The sequence below is a fragment of the Heliangelus exortis genome, chromosome 1 (genome assembly GCF_036169615.1).
Source record: "Heliangelus exortis chromosome 1, bHelExo1.hap1, whole genome shotgun sequence".
Classification (NCBI taxonomy): domain Eukaryota; kingdom Metazoa; phylum Chordata; class Aves; order Apodiformes; family Trochilidae; genus Heliangelus; species Heliangelus exortis.
In genome coordinates this window covers 135,382,757-135,408,350 of record NC_092422.1, presented here as the reverse complement: position 1 = coordinate 135,408,350, position 25,594 = coordinate 135,382,757, and the positions used below count along the sequence as shown (strand labels likewise).

General features: G+C 38.7%; 1 protein-coding gene across 24 annotated transcripts in view; it reads left to right on the top strand.

The window, feature by feature from the left end:
* WNK1 (WNK lysine deficient protein kinase 1) overlaps positions 1-25,594 on the top strand; it is a 97,285-nt gene that overhangs the window by 40,065 nt on the left and 31,626 nt on the right. For 15 of the 24 annotated variants that reach the window (XM_071768303.1, XM_071768292.1, XM_071768281.1 and 12 more), the window contains 5 exons: positions 13,766-13,854; positions 15,212-15,431; positions 15,650-15,980; positions 16,903-17,090; positions 22,066-22,494. In XM_071768303.1, the coding sequence (XP_071624404.1) occupies positions 13,766-13,854; positions 15,212-15,431; positions 15,650-15,980; positions 16,903-17,090; positions 22,066-22,494 (1,257 nt within the window). Of the gene's footprint in view, positions 1-13,765; positions 13,855-15,211; positions 15,432-15,649; positions 15,981-16,902; positions 17,091-20,141; positions 20,398-22,065; positions 23,284-25,594 lie in introns of those variants that run through there. The other 9 variants (XM_071768377.1, XM_071768362.1, XM_071768369.1 and 6 more) reach the window with 2 other exon arrangements.

The window sequence follows — 25,594 nt, the reverse complement described above, 5'->3', positions numbered from 1 at the left end:
GAGAGGGAAAAAAAACCTAACAAAACAAACAAACAAACCCAGCATCAAAACCCAACCACAATCATAACTTGTATAACTTTCAAGGAAGCCCTTCAGTGAGGAAAACACAGTATCATCTGGAAATAAAGCACAAATCTGGCTTAACTGATAATAGAGAATTTAGCTTTTCTTCTATAACATGGAGAGCAGAATGAAGTTATGAAAGTGAAGTAAAATACTCTTCATATTTTTTACCGCTCCGAAGTCCCTGTGAACCAATATGAAGAAAGAGTTTTCTGCCGTTGTCCTTTGTTCCCTGTTAAAGAAATTAAGATTTCCTTTTAACATCTGCAATGGTGGTAGAGGGGTGAACTGGCTGAAAAAGTCACAACTTAAAAGTCAGTGTGTTAACTATGTGTGGCTATCTGTCACTCCTCCCCTGTGACAGAGGGGAGCCAAAAAACTTCCCATGTTAGGTGGCTAACGGTACTTAACCAACACACTTTCTTTTAATGTGTGTGGGAAGATGACTGTAGTTTGTGGAAGATGCTTAACATTTCTATTGCAACCCTTTAGTTTGCTGTTTTCCTAGGCATATCTAGGAATATTTTGAGGTAGCAGCTTTAGTCCTGTTGCGCATTAAATGGAAGGATTATTTTGTCTAGGTGAATACATAGATTAGAGAGAGAGTCAGTAGTAATTGTCTGCTATTGACAGTCATGAAATATCATGCCATGTGAGAGTTTACCAATGGCTGTAACCCCAAAGGCAATATGATGTGCAGGTAATATCTCTTTCAATTATTTCTCTCACCCCTGCTGCAGTAGCTATTAGGCTTAGTAAAAAGCAGTTGTTCTGTTAGCCTAAATCCTTGCTATTGCTTAGGACAGAAGCCTGTAAAATGTGTCATAATGCCCAGGGTGTCCTCTCAGACTAGAATTTATACTACCAGCTTATATTCTTTACTCCCATTTTGTCTCTCTTCTAGGGTGGCCTTCAGCCTCATTGCATTTTGACCATACACCTTTTGTGATAACAATTGCTGTAGCTGATGCCCAGATACTGCAGCCTTGGCTTGGGGCATTTGCCAGAATTGCTCAGAGTACTCAGTTATGTGTTTAGGGTCTTCTCTCGTGGTTGGAAGCAGTTTTCAGATTAAATAGTACAGTTAGGTAAACAAAGATCTGGATATCAGATGAGACATTTTTTTGGATAATAACACTGCTGCATGGGTTTGCTCTTAGCAAGATGTTTTGTCTACATAATCTCATGGGCAGGTTCCTGGTTTTCCTCACACCGGTGCTGGGGTGAGGTTTCTGAATTTTCCCTGGCCCAGGAAACAGAAGTGCAACATAAGTGGTTTTCTCGTTCGTTTTGACTAGAAGAGTTCTTTCAGTGTAAGAATCAAAGTAAATGCCTGAATTAAAGGAAAAAGGAAAAAAAGCTGTCTACAGTTTATAGGACTCAAGGTGTTAGGCTGAGTGTTTTATACTTCTGGTAAGGAAGTCAGCAGGAGTTTGACACAGCAATTGATCTGTTTGTACTTGCATCCTCTAGCATACACTGTCCAGACCCTTTCAGTACCAATAGCAGTTTCTTTAGAATGGAAAATAAGATCTGCATGTCTTGTCACTCAAGCATAGAAGAGATTAGGCTTCCTCTTTGAGACAAAATTACAACATTATGGTTTAATGAATAAACCTCCAAAACTGTTTTCTTCATTGAAGTTCTCCTTTCCTCTTCTTTGGAAATTGTTCTAAATAAATTAGTAGTTAATCAAATTGCAACTTCTGTTGTTTTTACCTTACGGAAGAAAATTAACTCTTTGAGGCTTAAGTAGTATGTCTCCTCTGCTGGGACTGAATGGCTTTACCTTACTGGCTACTTGGCCTCAGTTAAAAAAACATTTTTAAGTAACTGAAGGTAAGATGTACTATTAAAGTAGTCTTGCCTTGTCCTGCAATTTTTTTTTCCTCCTCTGCCCTCTTATGCAGACAGAACTGTATGTGTGTGATGTACTAATAGATGAGGAAATGTCTCCTTCCCTCCTTTTTTTTGTGATTTTGCACTTCTGCACCATATCAAAGTAATACAGGCAGTTTCAATACCAAGCATAATCAAGGTACTTAATTCTGTTACGTACTTACTTGCACAAAAAAAGGAATATAATATCAAAGGAAAATTCAGGAATGTTTCCCTGCCTGACTTTATTCCTCTCTGGAGATTGTTATACCATCTTTGACCTGTTCTGTGCATATTTCAATTAAACAATTTGTCACAGGAGATATTTGAAGTGGGGCTACATGTATATTTAAATCAAAACAGAGGTATTTATAGAACAGACATCTTAAGTATGATTTCTTAATTTAGTCTGTTTGGAAAGCAAGGCAGTGAAGGCATAACTAACCACAGCAGCCTCAGCTGCTTTGCTTCAGCCTCTGGTGAGACCGATGTATCTCATGCAGTTGCCTGAAAAAGGTAGCTTTTTTTCTTGCCCATATTGCAGTTGCCATTCTCAGGTAAAGTACAGACCTCAGTTACTCCTGTGCTACATTTCCTTCAAGCTTTCTTTTTGCAGCACAGAGATAAATTTTAGGAGTATGTAGATGCACTGATTACTGGATGTGTAATACTTGAATGTCCCAGGTTTTAAATTTACTAGGTAATTGACTAATCCCAGGACTAGTAAAAAGACAAGTAACGCATTTATTATGCAAGTTTGTCTCATTCTTTGTCTCACTAACAAAAATACAAACATGTTCATTGCAGTAAAGTAAGATCATCTTCAGTTTCAAATGGTAGTAAACAGCTGAGTAAAAGCAGAAACCCCCCTTTTTTCTCCAATTGCTTTCAATTATATAAACTTACCATTTAAGTTCTCCTGATGGACTTGTACTCTATACTTTTAATCCACACTTACTTTGACAAAGTGAAATTTTGCACTTACCCTTGCTTTCAACAAAGTCCATTCTCTTCTCTGCAAACAAATGTCTGCCTTCTGAGCTGGCCTTAAGATGAGAAGGAGGTGGAGGGGAGGGGGAGGGGGGAGAAAAGCATTTTGACTTTAAAGTTGTTCTGTACTGAAATGTTCCACAGTTTTGGCACAACATTTTTCTTCTCTGTTCTATGGAGCTTTAAAAAAGGCCCAAGGGAACAAAGTATATAATGAGTAACCTGACTAGGCAGTATCTTAACTGGTTTAAAGCCTTAATTTCCCTAACTGGTGAGAACTGAAGCTCACTGGTTAGAATGAAGGTCATTCTCTTGTCTGGAAACCAGGCACTTACAAAGCACTGCAGTTTGTTGAATTGATGTGAAATTAATCTTTTCCCTAGTGTCTCAAAAGTTGAGCATCATAATTATCTAGACTTGTAAGCAACTTCATTTTAACCACATGTAATGGGCAAAGTATCCCACCTCTTTTCCTTCTTCCTGAGGGATCCTAGGCAGCAAATATAAATGCTTAACCTTCAGAGTTATAATTAATTCTACTTGCAAGTACTTAATGCATGTTGATGAATTTCCTCTTTTGCTTTCTGGAAGCAATATGCAACTTTTTAAAGACATATATTCTGTTTCTTTACCTTGAATAACTTGGCTTCTTGGCCTGACTCGAATACAGTAACTCTCTTTCTAACAAGCTTTGTAGAGGAAAAAGTGCTGGAAATAAATTAATAGAAAAATAGGGGGAGGTAACCCTCAAACAGAGCAATCAGTCTTTTGTTAAAGCAGGTGCTGTAAGACCATGAACCTTCAACCAAGCACAATCAACAGAATAATTCTAAGAAAGGGCATACTCTTGTATTTATTGAAAGAAGAAACTTCAGGCATTTAAGTATCAAATGGAAAAAAAAAATTATGCATCAGATACAATTCCTGCATGGCACTGAATGGACTAAGGAGTGCTTAAGTGCCTTTCTACCACTTGCCTATTTTAGCTGTTAAGCTCAGTTGGAAGCATTTTTCTGGAACCATTTTAAGAGTGAAGAATCTTCCTGGGTTCAGTCACTGACTCATCATTTCAGAAACACATAGCCTTAAAAATGGAAGATGGGAATTCAGGGGTTTGAAGCATTAATATATCAAGAAGCTTTACATATTAGATTAGAAATGCTCTTTAAGAAATTGCAGTTATCTAAGTGACAGGGATCATGTTGAACACTGAGATATAACATGGTGTATGGTTTGCACAGGTAGGGCATATGATACCTGAAGTTGGAAGGAAACAAGACTCATTCAACTCAATTCCTATCTAAAAGTAACTCACTTTTATGAATTGATCATGGAGGCGTTTGTACTGTTCAGCATAAAAAAGCTTGTAGATTACAGCTGGAAATATTTTGTCAGTGTTTGTGTTTTACAGTAAACTTGGTTTGAAGCAAAAGGAGGTATTTCTTATTTACATAGTTCACTGCATAGTTCCAAATGTATTTTAGAAATCGAAATAAGTTATTAGAATATTGAATAAGCCACCTATGTCTAAAAACTTAAGTTCATTATATGTCAAGGATAAGGCCTCTTAAAACTATGATACTAATATTTAATATTCTGTCACATACTGACATCTACTTAGCTCTTACATTAACAGAGTTTAAATTAAGAGATAGGAAGGTGTCTGCTCTTAGGAACAGCGAAGTGGGAAGTGGTTTTAAAATGCCTGACTTTACAGTGTGATGAGAGCCATTAATATATTAATAAAGCATTACTAAGGGGAGACTGATAGCTCAATTTTATTTGTCAGTATAATGCCTTTAGCCAAAGATACTGACATTAAGAACGCATGGGCTTCCTTGTCCTGTCAACTGTTGTGCAGTAGTTGCAAAGGGATAGGAATGGGATAAGTCCAGGAAAATTTTAGTCTTGTGGAAACTCACAGGATTGTTCAGTAAAAATAAGTTATTTTGAGACTTTGTGATTCATAGGTGAGAACTCCACCAAAATTTTACATAAACCCTTTAAAGTTACTTCGAGGTTATTTAGAGCTGCCAGAGAAGGCAATGAAATGGAGGCCTGTATTTCTGTTTGAATGCTTTTGTTATTTCTGTAGTAGAAGAGTGAAAGTTACTAAGGTTGAATGTGGTTTTGCAGATATTTTTGTAGATATTCTCAAAAATACAGAGAAAAAATCCAGGATTTAAAAGTATTTTTAAAAAACTTCATTGCTTAAAGTACATAAGGTTTTTGCACTACAAGGGGGTGAAAAAAGGTCTTGCTTTGCTCTATAGGTAAGGTATTTAAAAGCTTCCTCACACTGTGAACCTGTGACTCTGTTTGGAGGTAAGCTTGTTTTAGAGATGTTTCTACCCATTATCACCATCATAGTTCTCTGCATAGCAGGGATGCTATTTAGGACCACCCTCTGAAATGGTTGGATCTTTTAGTACACAAATATAGAAGTTCTTCACTCCTACTAGTGTAAGTCATAAAGGGGGCAACTTCTGGTGCATTGTCTCAATTGTGTGCTATTTGTGGCATTTGCATCTTCAAGGCTAGTTCTGGTACTAACTATGTTTTGTGGCCCATGGAAAAGATTTAATGTTGTCTTGTTCTTTTAAATTCAGTTCCAAGCCCACTGGACCTTATCTGTGGCTTTTGAATTACTGTTGTGGAACTTGAGTTTAGAAATGTGTGCTAGATTATGTTTTCCTACTAGATGGTGGTAGACGTTTAAAACAGAGAATGCAACTAATACAGTTTGATTTTTCAAAAAGGTATTTTCCATTCTGAAAATAGAAGATATTTTTAATATTATATGACTGAGGCATTTCTAAAATTATAGTGCTGAAATGCGCGTCTGGTCATGTGTGTATTTTTGAAAGCTATTTCCAAGCTGAAGTCTGGACAAAGTAAAGGGTCATTCAGCTACCTCAGGATATTCACCACTTTCTATTGTTGTTCAGATGATAGTCAGCATCCCTGCTTCTAAGTGTGAGGTTAAAAAACTGTGCATGATAGATTAAACTGATCTTAGCTTTTATGCTCTTGTACAAGACGAAAAATTGAAAAATATGTGCCTGGTTCACTTCACACTTCATTTGGAATTTATTGTTGCTTCAGAAGACCTGTCCTTATACTGTGTGTTTCTAAACAAGGCCCTTACCACTGTTAGATGCATCAACATCCTACTTGTTTGCCAGCAGTACACCAAGGAACTGTTAAAACTTGTAGTTACAAAATTTCTTATTCTAGAGCTTGAGAAATTTCTTCTATTCATTATAACTGCTGCTATTTACAGTAGGTGCTGTGACTAATTAATCTACTTCTTAATGAAAACCATCTGCTTAGCTAGTCATAAGGGTTCCAGTTGCTTAGCACCTTTGATATTTTTATTTATGTGGATGTGTTCAAGTAGAGAAGACTTCTGTATGAGTAAAAGCTTTAAATACTATGTGTGTTGGGCGAGATAATTAGTCACTGGGGGAATTGGAAGACATGGTGTATATTCAGCAGTAGTGCACAACATAAATTACATTTCAGTGTTACCACAAATACAGTGTTTTTTGTACTCTGTTGTAGATTTTTACTTGAGGGTGCTGCCAAGGGTTGCAGCCGATGATCTCTGGTAAGACTTAGGACTAGTTTCTGTTCAAGCTTAACTGTGTGGAAACAAAGTAGTGGAACTGTAGCCTACCACAATGGTCTTAAATTGGCTTTGTTGACTAGGAGGATTTGCATATAATATGGAGTTCCAAACCTTCTAATGCTTTAAGTCCTCTGACTTTATAATAAGTAGAAACATAGTATTGAGAGTATAGCAAAGAAGGTGGTTAAATGGGTAGTCAGTGTTCTCATGTCTCCTGGAGATCAGTTGCAGAAGACAAAATGTGGAGCAGTGATGTCTCATCAAATGAGGAGTACGTGTTATTTCTAGCAAAGATTCTCATACAAATGACTAGATCCTTCTTTTAAGCAGCTTCACGAGCTTTAGGAATAAGCAGGGTTTGTCCAAGTAGCAATACACCTGGCGTGTATAGCAGCTTTAACCATGTATCTTGGGAAATTGTTTTTACTATTGTGACTGGCCTCTTGTTTTTTATTACTCAAAATTGTTTAAAGATAGGTGGTAAATTGAGGTGGAGGGAGGTTTCTGAATTGCATCAGTCAGGTTGCAGCAAGCAGGCCTGTAGAAACACTGCAGTGCCTCCATTGTCTTTATAATGTATTTGTGAAATTAGGGCATGCACTTGCTTTCTGTTGCATGTCATGAAGAGAGCTGGTCTGGAGAAATTTAAGAATCATGGGACTTTGGTTACTTACACACCTGCATCCCAGAGGGTGAAGACAGACTTGATAAGCTACTTCAGTAATATAAAGCTCTCAAATGACTGAGATACGAGTTTTGGTGTGGATGATGATAGAACAATCAATTTCAAAAGGTACAGGGTTCAAAATACGCAGTTGTCATTTTTGAACTGGGCCTGTCCTAGTCTAAACGCTGCCTCGTGAGCTAACTCTAGCTTACTGGAAGCTTTCATCTGCTCCTACTGCTTGTATTGCAGTAATGCTATTTACTCTGTTAGGATACTGATCTAGTTCAGAGTTTATTCTGCAGGATTTAGTGATTTAATTCGAGGCAGAAATATCAATTGTCCAGCATTAATTGCTGTGAAAATACTGAAATGGGAAAAGCTGTATTTTTTACTTGTTAAATGTGTTGCATTTTTTTTAATTCCTCCTCCATCCAACCCCTGCATTATCAACTACTCTATCTTGCTTTTTAAGAATAGCAATACAATCAGTCTTTAGTAAGCAACCCTTATCTCTTTTGAACTGAATAAATCTCAGAACTGAAGCATTCGTTTTCCCAAGTATTTGAACCAGGGTGAGAATTATCAAATAGTTATAGGTAGTGTATCCTGTATGAAATGGGGAAAGAACTAAATCAGACAGATGGTTTCTGGAAATGACAACAGGATTAATATGACAGATGAAGATGGAAAAGGTGGTGAAATGGTTAAACCTGTTGTTCTGAGGGCTGGGTAAATAAATAATAGCAGGTGGTGGAATTAGAAGATCATGGGTTAAACCAATTTAGATGCCATATATACCATTACCTAGGGGCTTCTTTGAGACTATGGGGAAGGAGGTAGGATCATTGGCTTATTTTCCACTGGAATCATATGCTCTGTCTAAATTCCTGGAGTTAATGGTTTGTGGCAGCCTGGGACTGGCTCAAACTAGAATGGTAACAACATTTTTTTAGAAAAAAAAAATAAAAATAGAGCATTTAATTACTTTGTTTGTGTGATTTGACTTTGCTACTGATTCTCTTAGCCTCTGGTCTCAGCAATGCTAGAACATTTTGTTTGAGAAGATCAATCAGTTACGGTAGAATTCCTTCATACTCTGCACTTAGAGCACCTTTGAAAAAAATGAAGCAAGAATTGTGGTTAGACTGGGCTGTGTGCTTGTTAAAAGCTGAAACATTTGATGTTCTTTGCAGGTCATACAGTGTACCTCAGAAAAATGTAGCCTTTGTTAGCTGTGTATGATACTAGATTTTTATTCCAGTGCAGTAGGTTTGCTTTGACTGCAATCTATATTTAGTTTGAGTGCAACTTGAATAGCAAAAAGATTTATAAGAAGTGATAAGCAGAATTTCAACATGGTTTATTCATGATACCAGGAAGTGCTGTTAAAATGGATATGATAATCAACAGGTAGTTGATTATGATTAATTTTTTTCTGTGTGTAAAATGTCTAGCTAAGCAGTTGGAAGGCCACTCAATGTATCAGTATCTGTAATGATTCCTTTCTCCTTTACCACTCTGAAGTTTTACAGCAGGTGGTAGAGAGGATTTCTAAAATGCCCAGTAAAGGATCAAAAATTACTGCTTTTGCAACATTGATGCATGGAATAAAAACAGCATTGGTATTAATTGTGATATACTTGAGGAACCTAAGTATCCTATTTTAATGTGAAAAGTGAAAAGGGTACTTCTGCAGCAGTGGGAGTGAGTTGGGTGATAATCCTACAGGCAGCCTTAAACCGTGGCAGGAAACTTGGGTGGAGAATGGGCAGAGCAGCCAGGTAGGGAGGCGGGGACATGCAGGGAGCAAAGGATCCTTGTTCTGCTGCTTCTTTCTCCTCCTTACAGCTAGAGCCAGGCAGGTGGAAAAAGGACACCCTTACTTCTTTCTTATATTGATTCTTTCTATTCAGTATTTGATTGGCAAAAACAAAAATAAAGCTCAAATGTCTGCTGCCTCATGTACTGGACTTGGAAAAGTACAAGAGGTGTCAAACAGAAAACAATGCTCCCATTTAATTTTGATGTCTGCTTTCCTTCTGCTGTGCGTTAAGTCTACAACCCAGTGGATTCCCATCGGAAACTAGCGCCTAACTAACTCTGTAGTGAGCCTGTCTCTCTTTTCCCAATGGATTTTACAAAAAGAGACATCTGTCCCATATTTGTGATTGTTAATTCCCACTGTTGCTGCTCTCACAAGGATTGTACTAAAGAGGTAAGTAAGAATTTCAGCTGTATAGAGTGTGTGTAGCCACAGAAAAGGATTTTGGGGCTGAATCAGAATTCTTGACAAACTTGCTGAATGACTTTGCATTCCTGTAGCTTGGATGTTTTAACTTTTAAACTTGACTGTACATTTTTTTTTCCTGTATATTTTTAAATGTAGATTACAATCCTGAACAGCGAGGCAGGAACAGTTGTTTCTTCTGTTATTTTCCACCTGTGTTTTTGTTCCAAATCTAACAGTTTTTTAAAAAAGGTTTGGATTGCTGAGGATATATCACACTACCTCAGTCTTCATTTTGGTTTGGTGTAAAAGTTATAGAGTATTGATTGTACATGCTTTTATGAAGTAGGTTATCTTTTCGTTATCTCTTGCATTATAATGATATGCTAAGCAAATGACCCAGTAATCTGGTGATCTAACTAATGCAAAATACTACGTGTTTATAGTAAAAAATTGTGTAGAGGAGTTCGCTGTAGCCTATGCTTTGTTTAAAGCATCTTGAAAACCTAGGGGGTTGTAAGAGAACCTAACTTCTGCTGGGTCAATGAACTATATAAGTGTGGATGTTGAATTCTGGAACACTTATTTTTCACCTGATCACAGTCTGATAAAATCACAAACTTTATCACATCCAAAATGCACGAAGTAGGAAATATCATAGAATCATAGAATTGGCAGGGTTGGAAGGGACCTCAGAGATCATCAAGTCCAACCCTTGATCCACTACCACTGCAGTTACCAGACCATGGCACTGAGTGCCACATCCAGTCTCTTTTTAAATATCTCCAGGGACGGAGAATCCACCACTTCCCTGGGCAGCCCATTCCAGTGTCTGATCACCCTCTCTGTAAAGAAATTCTTTCTAATGTCCAACCTAAACCTCCCCCGGCACAACTTGAGACTGTGCCCTCTTGTCTGGCTTATCCCAAAGACTGGAATATGATTTTTTATCAGTCGCATTTCGTGCTGCCTACAAATACACTTGCATTTTAAGGGTGCTCTCAAGACATACATGTTCAGTGGGTTTTTTTTTAGGTTGGCATTTGCAAAAGAAGCAGTTCTGCCCTTGTTAGCTATTGCCTGGGAGCCTAGCGCAGCAGTGTAGGGAAGCAGATTGGGGAGCTTCATCTCACTGGAAACTGTTGCAGGCTTTTTTGCCTGGAATTGTTTCAAGTCTGTTAGACACTGATCTGGTTCATTATGCAGCTGTGTATGTGCTGGCAAAAGGGAGGCAATGATATGCGTGTGGGAGTGGGAGATGGAGAAGAAGCAACTATTACTTTCAGCAGCACTGCCAGCTCATGCTGTTTTAGGTGGTAGTTTGAGGAAATGTTCATGATTTTCATGCCTGCCTGTTACACCTGTCTATGCTTTTCTTTTTTTCCTCTGCAAGAGTGCTTCCTTCTAGTGCTTTAGATAACTCTGAAGAAATGCTAATGGGATTTGGTTGCTTAGTTCTCACTAAACTGCCACTGGAGAATAGGACTAGTAGATGAAAAGATTTTAGTTGTCATGTAATTCTTCTGAGGAATTTGGAGCCAGGAAAGGCATATTAGAACATGATGGTCTTGCAGTAAATGTCATGAAAACCAGGAAATACTGGATGGCTTAGTATGTACTTGAGTGCCTTTGAGTTCAGAAGCTAATGAAGGAATGCTTGGCTGCACAGCTCATGTGCACCTAAGGACATATCAAGGTTATGTGAATTGCAGGGCCTGGCCTCGCTGTGCTTCCTCTGTGATGGCAGATTAAGGTGTGTAGGCAGTTTAGTGTAGAAAAGAGGTCACTGATTTATTGGTTTTTATTATTCACAATATCCTTTACCATCTTAGGTAAAAATTGTTTCCTCTAGTGCTCATAAGAGGAAAATAATAGCTGATGTATAAGTGATGTGAATGAAAGTGTTGCTTGGCCACCACTGTAGACTAGTCTTAGGTAACCCTTCTCATGGACTTGAGAACAATCAGAGTAACAGGTTGTTGGGTTTGGGCCTAGTGTGATGTTTTTTCTCCCAGGTCTTCTGAGGAGCAGTTAGGAACATGGAAGCTATGCTTGAGACTGGCAGGAGCTTCTCTTTTAAATGGAACTCTTGGTTTGCAATTCACAAAATTGGTTATTGTAAAATAGCCCTTGTGGAAGGGCCTGAAGGTTTTAGATATTTCTTTTAGGATAGTAAAATACAGGGTAGATTTACTGATTTTTAAAAATCCTTATGTAGTATTACCTTCTCAGTCTTTGTGCAAGAACAGAACACGCTGTAAAATAATTTAAAGGAAACTCATGTTCTGGCTTTGTTAGATTGTAGCTGTTGTCTTAGATCTGTGACAACCTCTTTTCAGAAAAACTAAAAGCTAACATCTGCTGCTGGCACAGTGTAAATGAACATACATGCATTCTTCTGCTGTGTCTGGGGATTGATCTATTTAGGAGATGGAAATGTGCTAAACTTAGGCAAATGTGGATAAAAAATTTACAATAAGCAGTTGAATAGTTATTGAATAGTGTATATATATATATATATGTATGTATGTATGTAGTAGAGCATTTAATTATGTTTAGAAACATCTATCTCTGCATAGAGGAACCTGAAATCCTGGGACTCTTTTTAAGCTTGATAATAATTAAAGGTGGGTGTCTCTGACTAGTCTGCTATATAAGCAGGCATACATGCAAACAGGTACTTGATGCTATTATCAAACAGTAACTCCAGTTTTATAAAACCCTGTAGACGGTAGGGCTCTGTGATGTCCTTCTAGGAAGATATTTATCCTACCTGGTTACAGTGTCCAAACTTGGGTGTGGTGTCTTATCATCTTATCAGAAGCATTGGTCTTCAAAAGTCTTGATGATCAGTAAAGCTACTAAAAGCCTTAAGTTAATATTCCCTGGAACACTTTTATGGCTTGGTGTAGTGACAATATGCTCTTCAGTTCTGTGAACCTTAATAGCTAGAATTTCATAGTTTAGAGCAAAGAAATAATCAGAATGCTGTTGTGACAAACTTTTTATCATGTGAAAAAAGTGTCTGTCTGTAGTGTTTTGTTTTTTTTTTAAATTCCAAATAAACACCTTTGCCAAATGTGACAATTAACACTGTTGACCACTGAAAGACCTGAGTTTTTTTCTCACTCCTGTGTTTGCATCAGTTGAAGCTGGTGTAGGCTGTGCCCTCTGGTGGAAAAGTGTGGTAGATATTTTTCGGGTAGTAAGTATAGTAAGTCAATATACTTCCTTGTCTGGCTAAGGGAAAGAAGGTATCTAAATGTAGATGGAAATTACTATCTTAATTTTCATTTAAATGAAGGTCTGTAATTGCAAATGCTGTGGTTCACAGATTCAAACCTTAATGTTTCAAGAATTGTCTTACACTGGCAATGGAGGTCATGTCTTGATGCCCCCATTTGGTATTGTACAAGATATTAGGAGAACTAGTTTCTGGCTAGGACACAAATCATGATGCTTGTACTACTACTTCATTTATTTCTGCATTTCACGCTCTTGCTTTTATTTTTAATTTTTTATTTGGTTGTGATTTACCAGTGACACAGGGTCATATAACAGAATTTGTACAGAATGTCTTCATCCTCTCTCATTCTGCTGTCTTAAACACAGAGTTTGAACCTAAAGGCTGAATCAAGTAAAACTGTTTGCCAAGTATCACTGTGGTGGACAGTTGTTCCTGAAATAAAGCTTCTGGCATTGATTAAGTGATCAAGCTTGGCTCTCTGCCTGCAATGTTTTGCAGAATTCCCAGATGGTCTTTTCTGTAGCCCTATTTGCCTTACTGATTTGAGTAGCTGATCATATGTAGATTTTGTTTCTTCTCTCCAGTGGCTTTAGCCTGTATTGGAGAAAGGAATGCTGAGTGTTCTTTAAGGGCTTTTGTAAAAGTCTGCATTGCTAAGTCATTTCCCTGAACTCACAACCCCAGTGTTGTGCAAGTGTGATTTGAGTACAGTAGGTCTTCTGGAGAGACTAAGATACAGGAAAGTTGTTGTCTTTGTTTTGTGTTGTTTTTTTCAATTATTACTTCCTTTTTTAAACATTGGACAAGTTATTTAACCAGCATTACTTCCACGGAAACTAAACAGTTCTCCTGTCATAACTGAGAAACTAACTTCCAAAGCCTTCTGTTAAGTAGAAGTAGCTGAGAAATGGGGAGGCCAGGGAAATGTTTGCGGAGGTCATTAAAGATGAACTTGAAGACTGTGGTCAAATTTCTCCATAATTTGCACTGGTGGGGAATTTCTAGTTTCTCTGTTACTTTTATGTTCCAATTTTGAGTTTCTCTGTTACTTGTACGTTCCAGGGTGTCAAACCTGCCAGCTTTGATAAAGTAGCAATCCCTGAGGTGAAGGAGATTATTGAGGGATGCATTCGGCAAAACAAAGGCGAGAGGTAAGTGCTTTTGTTTTTTTTTCCAGATAGAGGTATTACTTGCTGTAATGATACTACATGCATTTAGTTCCTGAGCTCTTCTGTGTTCTGATGAAAGCAGAAAAGTCAGTAATGCTTCTGCAGCTTCTGTTCTTTGGTAGATTAATTTTAAGTAATTGTTTTAGAGCATTACCAGCATCAGGAAAACTGCAAATGCCATAGTAAACATCCATGTCAGTTTATTTGGAAATTCTACTGCTTATGTTACAACTTCGACCTAGTCAGGAAAATGGAGGAGAACAATCTTTTCAGATTCCCAGATGTTGGGATTGTTTGCTTGTTTTTTTAATTCTGTAAACCTTTGGTTTTCCTGTCCCTTTGATTTTGTTGGTATTTAATGGCTGATTATTTTAAGGGCTTGTTTTATTTTGTTAATTCTTTCTGCTCCTTTTCATCTGCATTTTCTGCAAGATGGCTTCTGCTTGAAGTGATTAACTTACACCAGTACAGGAAATGTGTAGCTGGTCTGATGGCTGATTTGTGGGATTGGTTTTGTTTTCTGCTTTTACATAGTTGTTGCTGCTTATTGAATGTATGATTTAAGAATCATTTAAGAATCATTTAAGAATCATTTAAGAATCATTTAAGAGGCCTTTGGCCTCTGCTTGCCTCATGTTGTTCTGTTCAGAGCTGGTTTTGACAGTTCATGAATGTTTGCTCGTTCCCTTCTGTTAACTTGTTGAACTTTTATGTCTGATGGCATTGCTGTGTGTTTTTAATTTATTTTTTATTTTGAAACTATTTCATATTTTTTCCCATTTTAAGTTACTTTTATTGCAGCTTATTGCTTATTACTTGCCATTTGGTTTAAGTGGTTAACTTTTAGACTACTGCTGCTGATGTTGTGCATATATGAATTTAGAACTTTTTGTACCTTCAGGACAAAGCTTCTAATTGTGCCGAACAGAATGCCATCTTATTTAGTGCTGAAGTTACTAAATGAGACACTAAAGATCTTGAAATATACTGAAATACAATTTAGATTACTTTACCCATTTGAGGGCTAAGGGTTGTGTGTTGGATCTTAATGTTCAGTAAATCCAAACCATTTCTTCAAGGTTCTTATTTGATACAAACCCCTCTCTGTTGGCTTAAATCTGTTCTGACTGATACATGTTATTTCTTTTGTACATCTGTAGCACTGTTGCATTTTGTTTCTCCATCATGCCTTTAAATAGAAATCTGAAACTGTCAGGCTGTCATGGGAGAAGTGAGCCATGTAGAGTAAATTTGTGGGATCACCAGGCAAGGATATTCCTTAGTATTTTATGAAAATCTAATAACTTTGAGCTTTCTACATTCTTTTCTAATTCACCAGGTATGCTATTAAAGACCTTTTGAATCATGCTTTCTTCCAAGAAGAGACTGGAGTACGGGTAGAATTGGCAGAGGAAGATGATGGAGAAAAAATTGCCATTAAGCTCTGGCTACGAATTGAAGACATCAAAAAACTCAAGGGCAAATATAAAGATAACGAAGCAATAGAGTTTTCTTTTGACTTGGAAAGAGATGTCCCAGAAGATGTAGCACAGGAAATGGTAAGTGTTGGTAGTCTCACAAAGCATCATAAATACTGATGTTGTCTGACAGTGAAATGTAATCTGTCAGTTTCTGCATTTGCTATTGTTTTGGTCTAGAAATAAAACACTTTCGGAAGTTTTTGAATGAGAAGTAGTGCCGAAGTAATAGTTTGTGGCAGCATTAAAACAGTGACTGTCTATGACATTCTGAATTCTGTTAATATATCCTCCTTCAGGTGGAATCTGGCTATGTCTGTGAAGGGGATCATAAGACAATGGCAAAAGCTATCAAGGACAGGGTATCTTTGATAAAGCGAAAGCGAGAGCAGCGCCAGCTGGTGCGAGAAGAACAGGAGAAGCTTCAGGAAGAAGGTGGTCAGAAGCAGCAGCTGGAGCAACAGCAGCCATTAAGTGCTTCCCATGCAGGGTCAAAGCATCTATCTGTCACTGGTACTACTCCTGTCCCCACTGCTTCAGCATCGGTTTCTACACAAGTGGAGCCTGAAGAACCAGAAGCTGATCAACACCAACAACTGCAGTTCCAGCAGCCCAGTATATCTGTTCTTTGTAAGTGCCAGTTGGTTTATTTGGGAACCCTTGCACTGACACATTCCACACTCCCACTGCCTCCCCCAGAGTCTTTAGCCTTTGGTGGGTATACCAATAAATATATTATGATGTTGCTGCCTCCCATTGCTGTCTGCTGACAAATGTCTAGAAAGCACAGCAAAATAGATGAGTCTTAGCTGAGCCAAGTTTTGGCACAGATCAGAAGCCAGTATCTTAGAGCTATTTTTTTTGTTTTTAAGTTCATACAGTAAATGAATGGAGGCAACTGCAACATAAGCACATGTCCTAATATTAGCTGCCCTTCTATAGGGACAGTGTATTCTGGCCATGTGGAAGGTTGTGTACTCTGGGGCCAAAGCATTTAGAGCTTTTAGAAACACCTACTTAAATCCTTGATAACTTATATTTAAGGTGAAAATGAGATTCATGTACAAGCAGTTCTAATGTGTGTTCTATACTAATGTGTTTTCTGATAAATGTGTTAATTTTGCTCTACTTATTATACATGAAATGATGAATTAACATTCCTAGCTTTTCCACTCCTGCCATCTCAACATTTGAATGAATATTTAAGTAATGATGGTAGATTAGGACATCTGTATTGAATGGTGAAGATAGAAAGCTTCTTCTAGTTTACCTTTTTTGTAGGAAGCGTAGTTTACTATTAAATATCTTCCCAAAGGTCTCCTGAAATGACTGATATTTTTCAGAGGTTAGGAGTAAGGAATTACTGTATTGAGAAAAGGAAAAAAAAAGCAAGCATTTTTTTTTAACCAGCTTAAATATTACAAAAGGTAAAATGCTGATGTCAGTGTGATGTGACACAGACATCAATCTAATATTTGATTATAATGTATTTAAAGTTCTGAATTCAGACTGCAGTTCTTGAAATGCAGATTTTTATCTTTAACTTCTGCAGCTGATGGGACAGTTGACAGTGGCCAGGGGTCATCAGTTTATACTGAATCATGTGTGAGCAGTCAGCAGACTGTGTCGTATGGTTCCCAGCATGACCAGTCCATCCCAACAGCTGCAGTCCAGGGATACACAGCTCCGGTTGGCCAGGTGCAGTCACAGCAGCATGGAGGATATCAGCCACCTGCAGCGGTAAGCAACAACTTCTGGTGTTGTCAACACACGGAATTACCTGATTTTTGTATTTCTATTGTGAGGTGAAAAGAAAGCATGTCAGTATCCTCCAAGTGTCTTTAGTTTTGCATGCGGTACAAATTCTGCATGGGAATAGTTAAGGGGCTGTTATTGCAAGGCAACTGCGTGTGTGGGTTGGGAAAATGCAAGAGCACAATTATTTTTAAAGCTTTTGTTTGATCTTGAGTGCACTTAAACAGAATGATGGGTTAGGCTTTTTATGTATGGAAGTAACTTCCTCAGAACACAAGACTAACTCTTAAATTAAACATTTAATTTCACTTGGGAAGGCAGGTGTGTGTGTGTGTGTGTGTGTGTGTGTGTGTGTGTGTGTGTGTGTGTGTGTGTGTACGGTGACCAGGGATAAAGTTAGTTTGATTCGAAGAAGGGATTAGAATAATTTGAGCTATTGCATAAGTATGAAATTGTTGTGTGTGTTCTGTGAGATTTTGTTTACAGATTCTGCAGGTAAGATTTTTTTAAACTGCTATAGAATGCTGCATGTGAGAATTCCAGACCGAAAAGACCCCACACCCCTGTTCCCAATTTAATTTCTAGCTTGTGTTGGTTTGCTCATCAGTTGCCATGCGTATTCCTTTTCCCTGGAAAGTCTGCACTGGGCACAAATACTTTTCCTACTATGTTGGTTTGTGTTGCCCTTTTATTTTGGTGTGTTTTTTCCTTTGGTATGTTTTTAGGTTGAAATATGAGTATGCAGAAATCTATTCTAACTCTGGAGTAGAACTTCTGCAGCTGTTACATTGTCTTCAGTGGTTTCCTTGTCACTTGTTTTTTTAAAGAAACAAAAAAAATCTAAGCTTAAGGCAGAGACATTATGGTATAATGTAATAATACCATAAGGGAGATGATGTGACACTTAAGACACAGTTGCTTCACTTTTTTTTTTTTTTTGGTTGTAGCCTTTGCTGCAGAATTGTTGATCTTACTAGCTTTTTGGAAAACATGGTGGTTTCACTCACAAGCAAACCATCTCCATCTTTTCAAAAGGCGCATAATGTGGAACATGTAGTACTGCTAGTCCTTGATTAAACGATTTTTTTTAAACCCTCGCAGTAAGATCTTTTTCTGGGTAAGCCATATTTTGGTGTGTGGTGGGCATATCTCAGAGTAGAAGCCATTTCACTGTCTTGGGATGGCTAGCTTCTGGCTTGAAAGACTGTAATCTCTTGGGTTTATATATGACAGAGGCAGTCAAGCTACTCCTACGTGCTCAGGCTCTGTGATGATGACAGTGATACCAGGAGGTTGACAGACTGGAGTAGAACACCAGAGGAACAACTAAGGCTTTGGTGTGGAGACAGAATAATGAGTCTAAATCGCATGACAGTGGGAGAGATGGCCTTGAAATAAAGTGCAGTTCAATCATGACAAGAGGAAGGTTCATGCCTAAACAGGAACAATCAGCTACACAAGTACAGGATGAGCAACAGCTGACTAGGCAGTGAATCTGCCAAAAAAACCCCCAAAAAACAACAGGAGGGGCTCAGGGATGACGTTGGACCACAAGCTGGACATGGTCAAAAACATCATGCTGTTGTGAAAAAGGCAGATATCCTAGCAGTCATTGTATTTATCTAAAGTAGTTCTAGTCTTGGCCATTGGTAAGTCTATCCTGGACACCCTACTTGAGCTAACTGGAAGAGAATTCAGAGGAGGATAACAAAAACCCCACCAGAAATACAGAAAACATGGTTTATGTGGGAAGGCTGAATGAGTTAAGCTAGGCCTATGAAAGATGAGCCTGAGGAGAGAGAAAGCTGTAAAGGCTGCTGTAAAATAGGAGGGGACTGATCAGATCACAACATTTGTCAGATAAAATAAAAAATAATAAACCTAAATTACATTGATTGTTTGGGAAGTTTTTGGTTTGTTATTTTTTTCTAACCAACAAGGACATTATGTACTGCTGTCTCCATAATTAAGAGAAATTTCTGAACAGGCTGGATAGAAGAGTCAGATATGACGTGTATAACTAGTCCTGCCTTAGAATAGGTAAAGATTATGGGCAAAGTATCTGTATAACTCTTTGAATTCCCTTATGCTGCTGTCAAATTATTGAGCAGTCTAGCATGATTTCTCGCATCAGAAATCTTGAAAATCAGTTCTCCATGGGATACCTTGAAGTTTTTACCCTGGAGTTTTGTGTTTAACTTCAGCTATGTTAAACTGTGGATTGCATCTGTAAGAGGCTGTAGTGTTAGGGAACAAAACCTTGCAGTTGAAGACTGCTTCTTTCTGTTCACTTAAAGTACAACAAAACACATCCTTTTAAAAAAGAAGTAACAATAACAACCCAGCCCCCCTGATTCTGATTCTTCCAATTTTGCTGGGTAAAATCTAGATAATTTTATTGGCCCACTGTCTGGAAAATGCTTGTTTCAGACTAGTTTTACTGAATTTACCACTTGTTGAACCAACTTTTTTCACAGCTCATGTTGTAGAATGTGTAAGGTTTAAAGTTTTAAGGCAATGTTCTAGTTTTTTAAGTCAGCTGCATACAGTTAGTCCACTTAGCTCAGGCAGGAAGGTGCCCAAGCAGAGACACAAGGTGTTATGAATAAACACGCATCCACTTGCTACACTAAGAGTTAATATTTTAAAAGCTCATCACTATCTGCTTAGTTTTTTCTTTTTATCATGCTGCCAGATGCTGTGAGTACACACAGTATGGGTTACATCAGTGGCCCCAGAGAAATTATTCTCTCCTGTCTGCTCTGCCTTCCACATTTCTTGGAAGGGTACCAAGTAACTTCCCGCACTGCTCAGTAACCTAAGGCAAACTTGGGTCCTCAGAGGTGTGTGTAGTCTGTTCCCAGTGTGTTGCCATTCATTCAGCATTTTTCATGTCTTCTTGCACATGTAGTAGGCAGTGTTGGGTCTATCATTGTGTGTCTACATTTCTTTTCTACCTCATTATCACTTTTGCTGATTTTGTTACTCATTTTTTTCAAGTGTTCAATTCTTAACTTTTGTTTTCCTCCTTTAGCCTCAACGTGGTCGTAGCATGTCAGTTTGTGTCCCCCACCTTCCTGCTCTTCCCTCTATGTCCTGCATCCCTCTCAGTGCTCCTTGCACCCCACCACCAGCGCTGTCTGCACCTCTCTCTCCTTTCTACCTTCGGACTGTCCCTGAAGAAACCTTTGCAGAAAGGCTTTCTAAAGCCCTGGAAAGTGTCCTGCCCATGCACTCTGCCTCTCCACGCAAGCATCGACGCTCCAGCCTGCCCTCCCTCTCTGTCAGTCCTGTATGTGTTACCATTTGCCTCCTGGCACAGTAAGATAAGTTATCATTAAATACATCCTGGGCTTTTGGCATTTTAAAAATGAGAACACGAAGGGATGTTTCTTTATTCCTGTGCTGCTGGGATGTTGACTTTTTCTGTGAAAAAGCAGTACACTTAACATTATCAAACAGCGTTAGTGTAAATTACTCAGTTGTACCACAGAAAGTAAAGGGAAGCCTAGTTCTTAGACCCTTAAGTCAGAACGTAAGCTTTTTGTTTTCCAACTTAAAAGAAATTGCAAAATAACCAGCTTTTAAAGCTTGGTTGCTGTGGCTGATTATTCTAAAAGCTTTAGCTAGCTGTCATACTAGAACTTCAGGGTATGAATACTTTTGATAATTTTTCTGTGAGCTTTAATTGGAGAGGCCACTTCCACTGCTTCTTGATGGGAACAAACCATGTTTTTTTGTTTCTTAAAGTCTGATGCAAGGTGAACAGGAGATAGTCTGTCTACAGTTTTGGACTTTGATTTACCTGAAATAAACTTCGAGAAACATTTATCTGTAATTTGAAGTGGAATCAGTTTTCAAAATATAGGAAGAGTTCTTCATCCCATAGAACCTTCTAGTTAGGGTTGGTCAATATGGAAATTTGCTGCTGCTTTTCTGGATAAAAAAGGGCTGGGGGGAAAGAACAAGGTGGAAACAGCAACTTGAAAAAGTCATAAATGCCATCTATCTAGAAGACAGTATATTTGCTACTGACTCTTACAATGTTTTTTTTCTTTGTAGATAATGAATGAATGTAGATAATACATTATCTCTCAGCATACTGTAGGCTGTAGAGATGAAAAAAATGCATAATTACTAAATTGCTTTATATTCTTACTTAGAACACTCTTTAGCGATGTTTTCCATATACATCTTAAATAAGATGAGCCTCATCTGAAGTAGTACATCAGATAGAGTGGAATTGCCTGAGGACTGGTGTTACTGAACAAATCTGTTAATATTGTCTGGTCAAGAATTAGGTTTGTTTTGATGAATGCTAATCTTCTATGTGAAAAGGTGTGATCAAAAGAGACAGTGACAGAACCTTGCAACTGGCTCTGCAGTTTTATTGTAGTTGTTCTTTTCTTCCAGTTGTGGGCTGGCATAGTTTAGTTTTGTTTTGTACAAGGTTACTTAGCTCTCTGGACAGGATACATGACAGTAGCAATGTTTTTTTCTTGTTGGATGATGCTAAGATGTAATGTCACTTTTCGTAAGTGCAAACTAGAGGCTCTGCATTGTTGCTGCTATCGAGTTCTCAGTTTTCATATTCCCCACATGGCAATAACCTCAGGGGTTTGATTGGATTTCAAGCACTTAAACACAATGAATAGCCCATGACAATAAATCTCATCCCACTGTCAGGAGCAAAAGTGGTTTCTTATTGTGAATTATTTGAGTTGGTCTGGAAAAGCAGCTCTAACACAAGCAAATGTTTCCATTTGTAACTGTGCCTGCCATGGATGTATTTAATGGATATTTACTACTCACCTAAATCTCCTAAGTACTGAATGCTTTTGACCATGAGTTGAGTAGTCATTCTATAAAGTTACTTCACAGAACTGCCTAGTGAACTGTGCATGTTGATGTGCTTTCACTTTTAATGTATGAATTACTTGTCTTGTTCATGTCAATACAGCCTCAGCATCCCCGTGGGGGAACACCAACGTTCCCAGATTCACAGATATTTTTCCCAACCGTTCATGAACGGCCGGTGTCTTTCTCGCCACCACCTGCCTGCCCGCCGAAGGTGGCAGTTGCTCAGCGGCGCAAGAGCACTTCATTTTTGGAAGCCCAAACTTGCCACTTCCAGCCATTGCTGAAGACTGGCCAGAGCTTAGTTCCACCTGGTGGTAGTCCCACCAATTGGACACCAGAGGCGTTTGTTATGCTGGGCACAGCAGCTCAGAGAGTCGCTGGAGAGCCTCTGCATGTGCAAGTTAATCCTGTGTTTGAGCCAGCTCCTGTACCGAATGACTATAGATCTGGACCAACACCTCCAGAGGATGCTCACTACAGAATGCATCCAGAAGCTGTGTATTTGGTGGGCATGCACTATCCATCACAGGTATCGGAGCAGTATGATCAAGTAGCTTGTAACTCTCATGCGACTGAACAGCACTTGAAGCAGGTGTCTGAGTCAAGCCACGGGCAAGGTGGTCCTCCACAAAGCTCTGTGTTCGACTTTCAATTGGGGCAAACATACCTGGCAAGACATGTTCAGAACCTGAGGCTGGATTCTGGGATGGGTCCCCTTTCTCCATTATCCAGTGTTTCAGCTCCTCTGAGTGCAGATCCTGCTCAGATGACATTCCACCAGGTATTTGTTCCGCACTCTGCCCCGGCTGTGCTCTCTCACGCTGGTGATGGCAGAGCCAGCTGTGTCTTTGAGTTCCATGTGCACACACCGACTTCTGCTCCAGCAGAAGGGGCAGTTGCACCCCAGAGGGTCTACAGAAGTCGCCGGGGCTCTATGGAGACCAGTCAAGAGGAATCCACTCAAGGCATAGGGTTGCACAGTCGGCTTCAGCCTGTGACAGAGGAGCAGTGTAACTATCTTGGTCCTGAGTTAGCAGGTCCCAGAGGGGGCTCTGCCAGGCGGAGCTGGCCGGAAGGAAGCCCGGAATACTCCAGTGATTCCTCACAGCTGACTTCCTCTGACACTGGCGATTTCCAGTCTCCTCCCCCTACAGGGGGGTCATCTGCTTTTGGTTCAGACTTCTCATTGCCCATTGTTCAGCTGCCTCAGAAGGTATTGCAAGAGTCGCAGCTCTTCATCTGCTTCCCCCAGGGAGCCTCGACTCAGCAGGCCTTGTCCACCTCGCTTCCATCAGGACCACCTACACTCTATCCTCAGGTTACAGGAGCAAACCCTTCCAGAATTTCTCTGCTTTTTATAAGTCATATCTTGAAACTTAAAGGGGAGCTTTGCTCTTAGATGTGTTCCACACATGGTTCTAAGTATTAGTATTCATGGCAGTGACTTTCCACAAAGTCAGTAGTATACTAGGTTGTCTTTAACATGCCAGGTTGCAGTGAAATAATGAGGCATCAGCAACCACTTGGTCTGTGTTCAGCTTTGGCTGAAATACTGGTAGGGCTTTTGTCTCAAGGGTAACAACAAATAGTCAGTGCTCCTCCTGGAACTAATTGTTCTTTTGGCCAGAGGTAGCTGGAGTATCAAACTGGCTTTTTAAACAATGTGTTCCATGAAATCTGTCTCTACAGTTTGAATCAGGACTGATAGTAAAACTTACTTTGTGTTTCTGTTCTTGCTCCTTAGCCATTGAATGAGAATGTGTTATTTGAAGTTGAACTTCTGTATGAATCATGTTTCCTTAGACAACCATAAAATTAATTTGGTGACTGTCCAAAATGCCAGAGCTTTTTCTAGGCTTGGGGCAAGGAAGTGGGAAGAGAGGAATGGAAGGAGTTGTGTTATGTACTTGTGCGTAGATTTGGAAATGTGCTTGCAGGATCATTAAAAGAACTAAACAAGATGGGTAGTAAACCAGTGGCACAAACAACAGTTGCTAATAGGTATTGCTTCCTTGTTAGCCTTGTAGAATACTGTGTCCTTTTAAAAAGCAAAATTGGAAGCCTGAAGCTTAGTTTGGAGGTACATGTTTTATCAGCATATATGGTATTTGCACTTGAAATAGTAATGCATTTGTATACTGTGACTGTGAGGTTTGTGTACATACATTGTGTCTGTACTTGTAGTCTGAAACTTTTCATGAGAGTTTTTTTGTGAGAAGACAGGATTTACTTTAAGCAAACGTCTACTCCTGTTCTCACAATTAGGGGCTCTCTGACATTTTAGTTATCAGAGTTAGTTAGTAACTTTGGGATTTATGTCAAGGAATCAGAGAACCTTTTTGGGTTTTTTGGTAAGATCAAGAACTAAATGTTTAAGGTTTTCTCAAGTATAATAAAGGTGTTCTTATCAAAGCTGAAACTACTTTAATCACTAGTCCTATAGGTAGTAATTCTGACACCGTAGGGGAATTTGTAGAGTGAAGTTGCTATGAAAATTACTTGAGGATTATTTCTCCATTAGCTACCTTTGTTAAACTTCAGGAGGTGACTTCTGATGGATGTAAAATACATCTGGAAAACACAGTGCAGGATCACAATTATTTTACAGAGTATAAGTTCTGGAATCTGATTTGATCCAGAACAGAATTTGAAGCACAAACTGAATTGATGTGAACAGATGTTGCAGCAGTGGGATGTACCATGTTTAGATCCTAGCCAATAAGGGCCTGAAACTTATAAAACAGCAAAGAAAAAAAATGGTTCTTTTCATTGGCATTATTCTTTCCCACAAATTTCTATAATTAAAAACTGCATGTAGTTTTAATAAACTTGCTCCTAATAACCTTCTACAAGCTTAATGATCACAGCATTAAGGAATTTTATTCTTCTGTTATGTATGAATCAAGTATGTTTCTTACAAAGGCAGCTCACTGAAATGGTGTGTGCTCACGGAACTCATCTGGAGGTATTTCCTTGTCTTCTACTTGTCTTCCAGGATCTGGTAAAGAAATATAATGCTCACAAAAATAGTAATGAAAATCCTGGCATCTGATCAAAGATGTCAAAAGCCACAAAAATAATAATGAAAATCCATTCCATTTTTCTCTACATTTTCCATATTCATTTGTATGCCACTCATCCATTTTTTTTCATTGCTTATTCATTCAAAAATTCTGTCTTAGATAGAATGTGGACCCCCCCAGATGCTTCAGCAGGCAATTCTTGGTAGCCTTTGAATGGCAGTGAGTCTGGAAGTGTTTTGTAGCTTGTATTATGACATGTCTCTCAAAGGGAGCTCATGACATCTACATATGAGGAGTACTTTGTTACTGGTCTAGAATTATGTATATCTTTGGCTTTTTTTTTTTCTTTTAACAGTTATTTCCTTCTAGCCTCCTTCTGTCCCCCCACCTAGCTGTGTTTAGAACACATGTAAAGGTAAAAATTAATGCCTCAATTTCAAGTTATCATATCAAGGTATCCTGCTTTTAAAGCATCATCAGTGGAACAAGAAGCTGGTAGGCTGATCTGTCTCATGTTGAGGGTCATGGGGGCTGCAAAGACTTTGTTTTAATGGTTTTGGCAGACTTAAGATGGAGTTCAGTACTTTTCCAGATTTCATTGGTCTG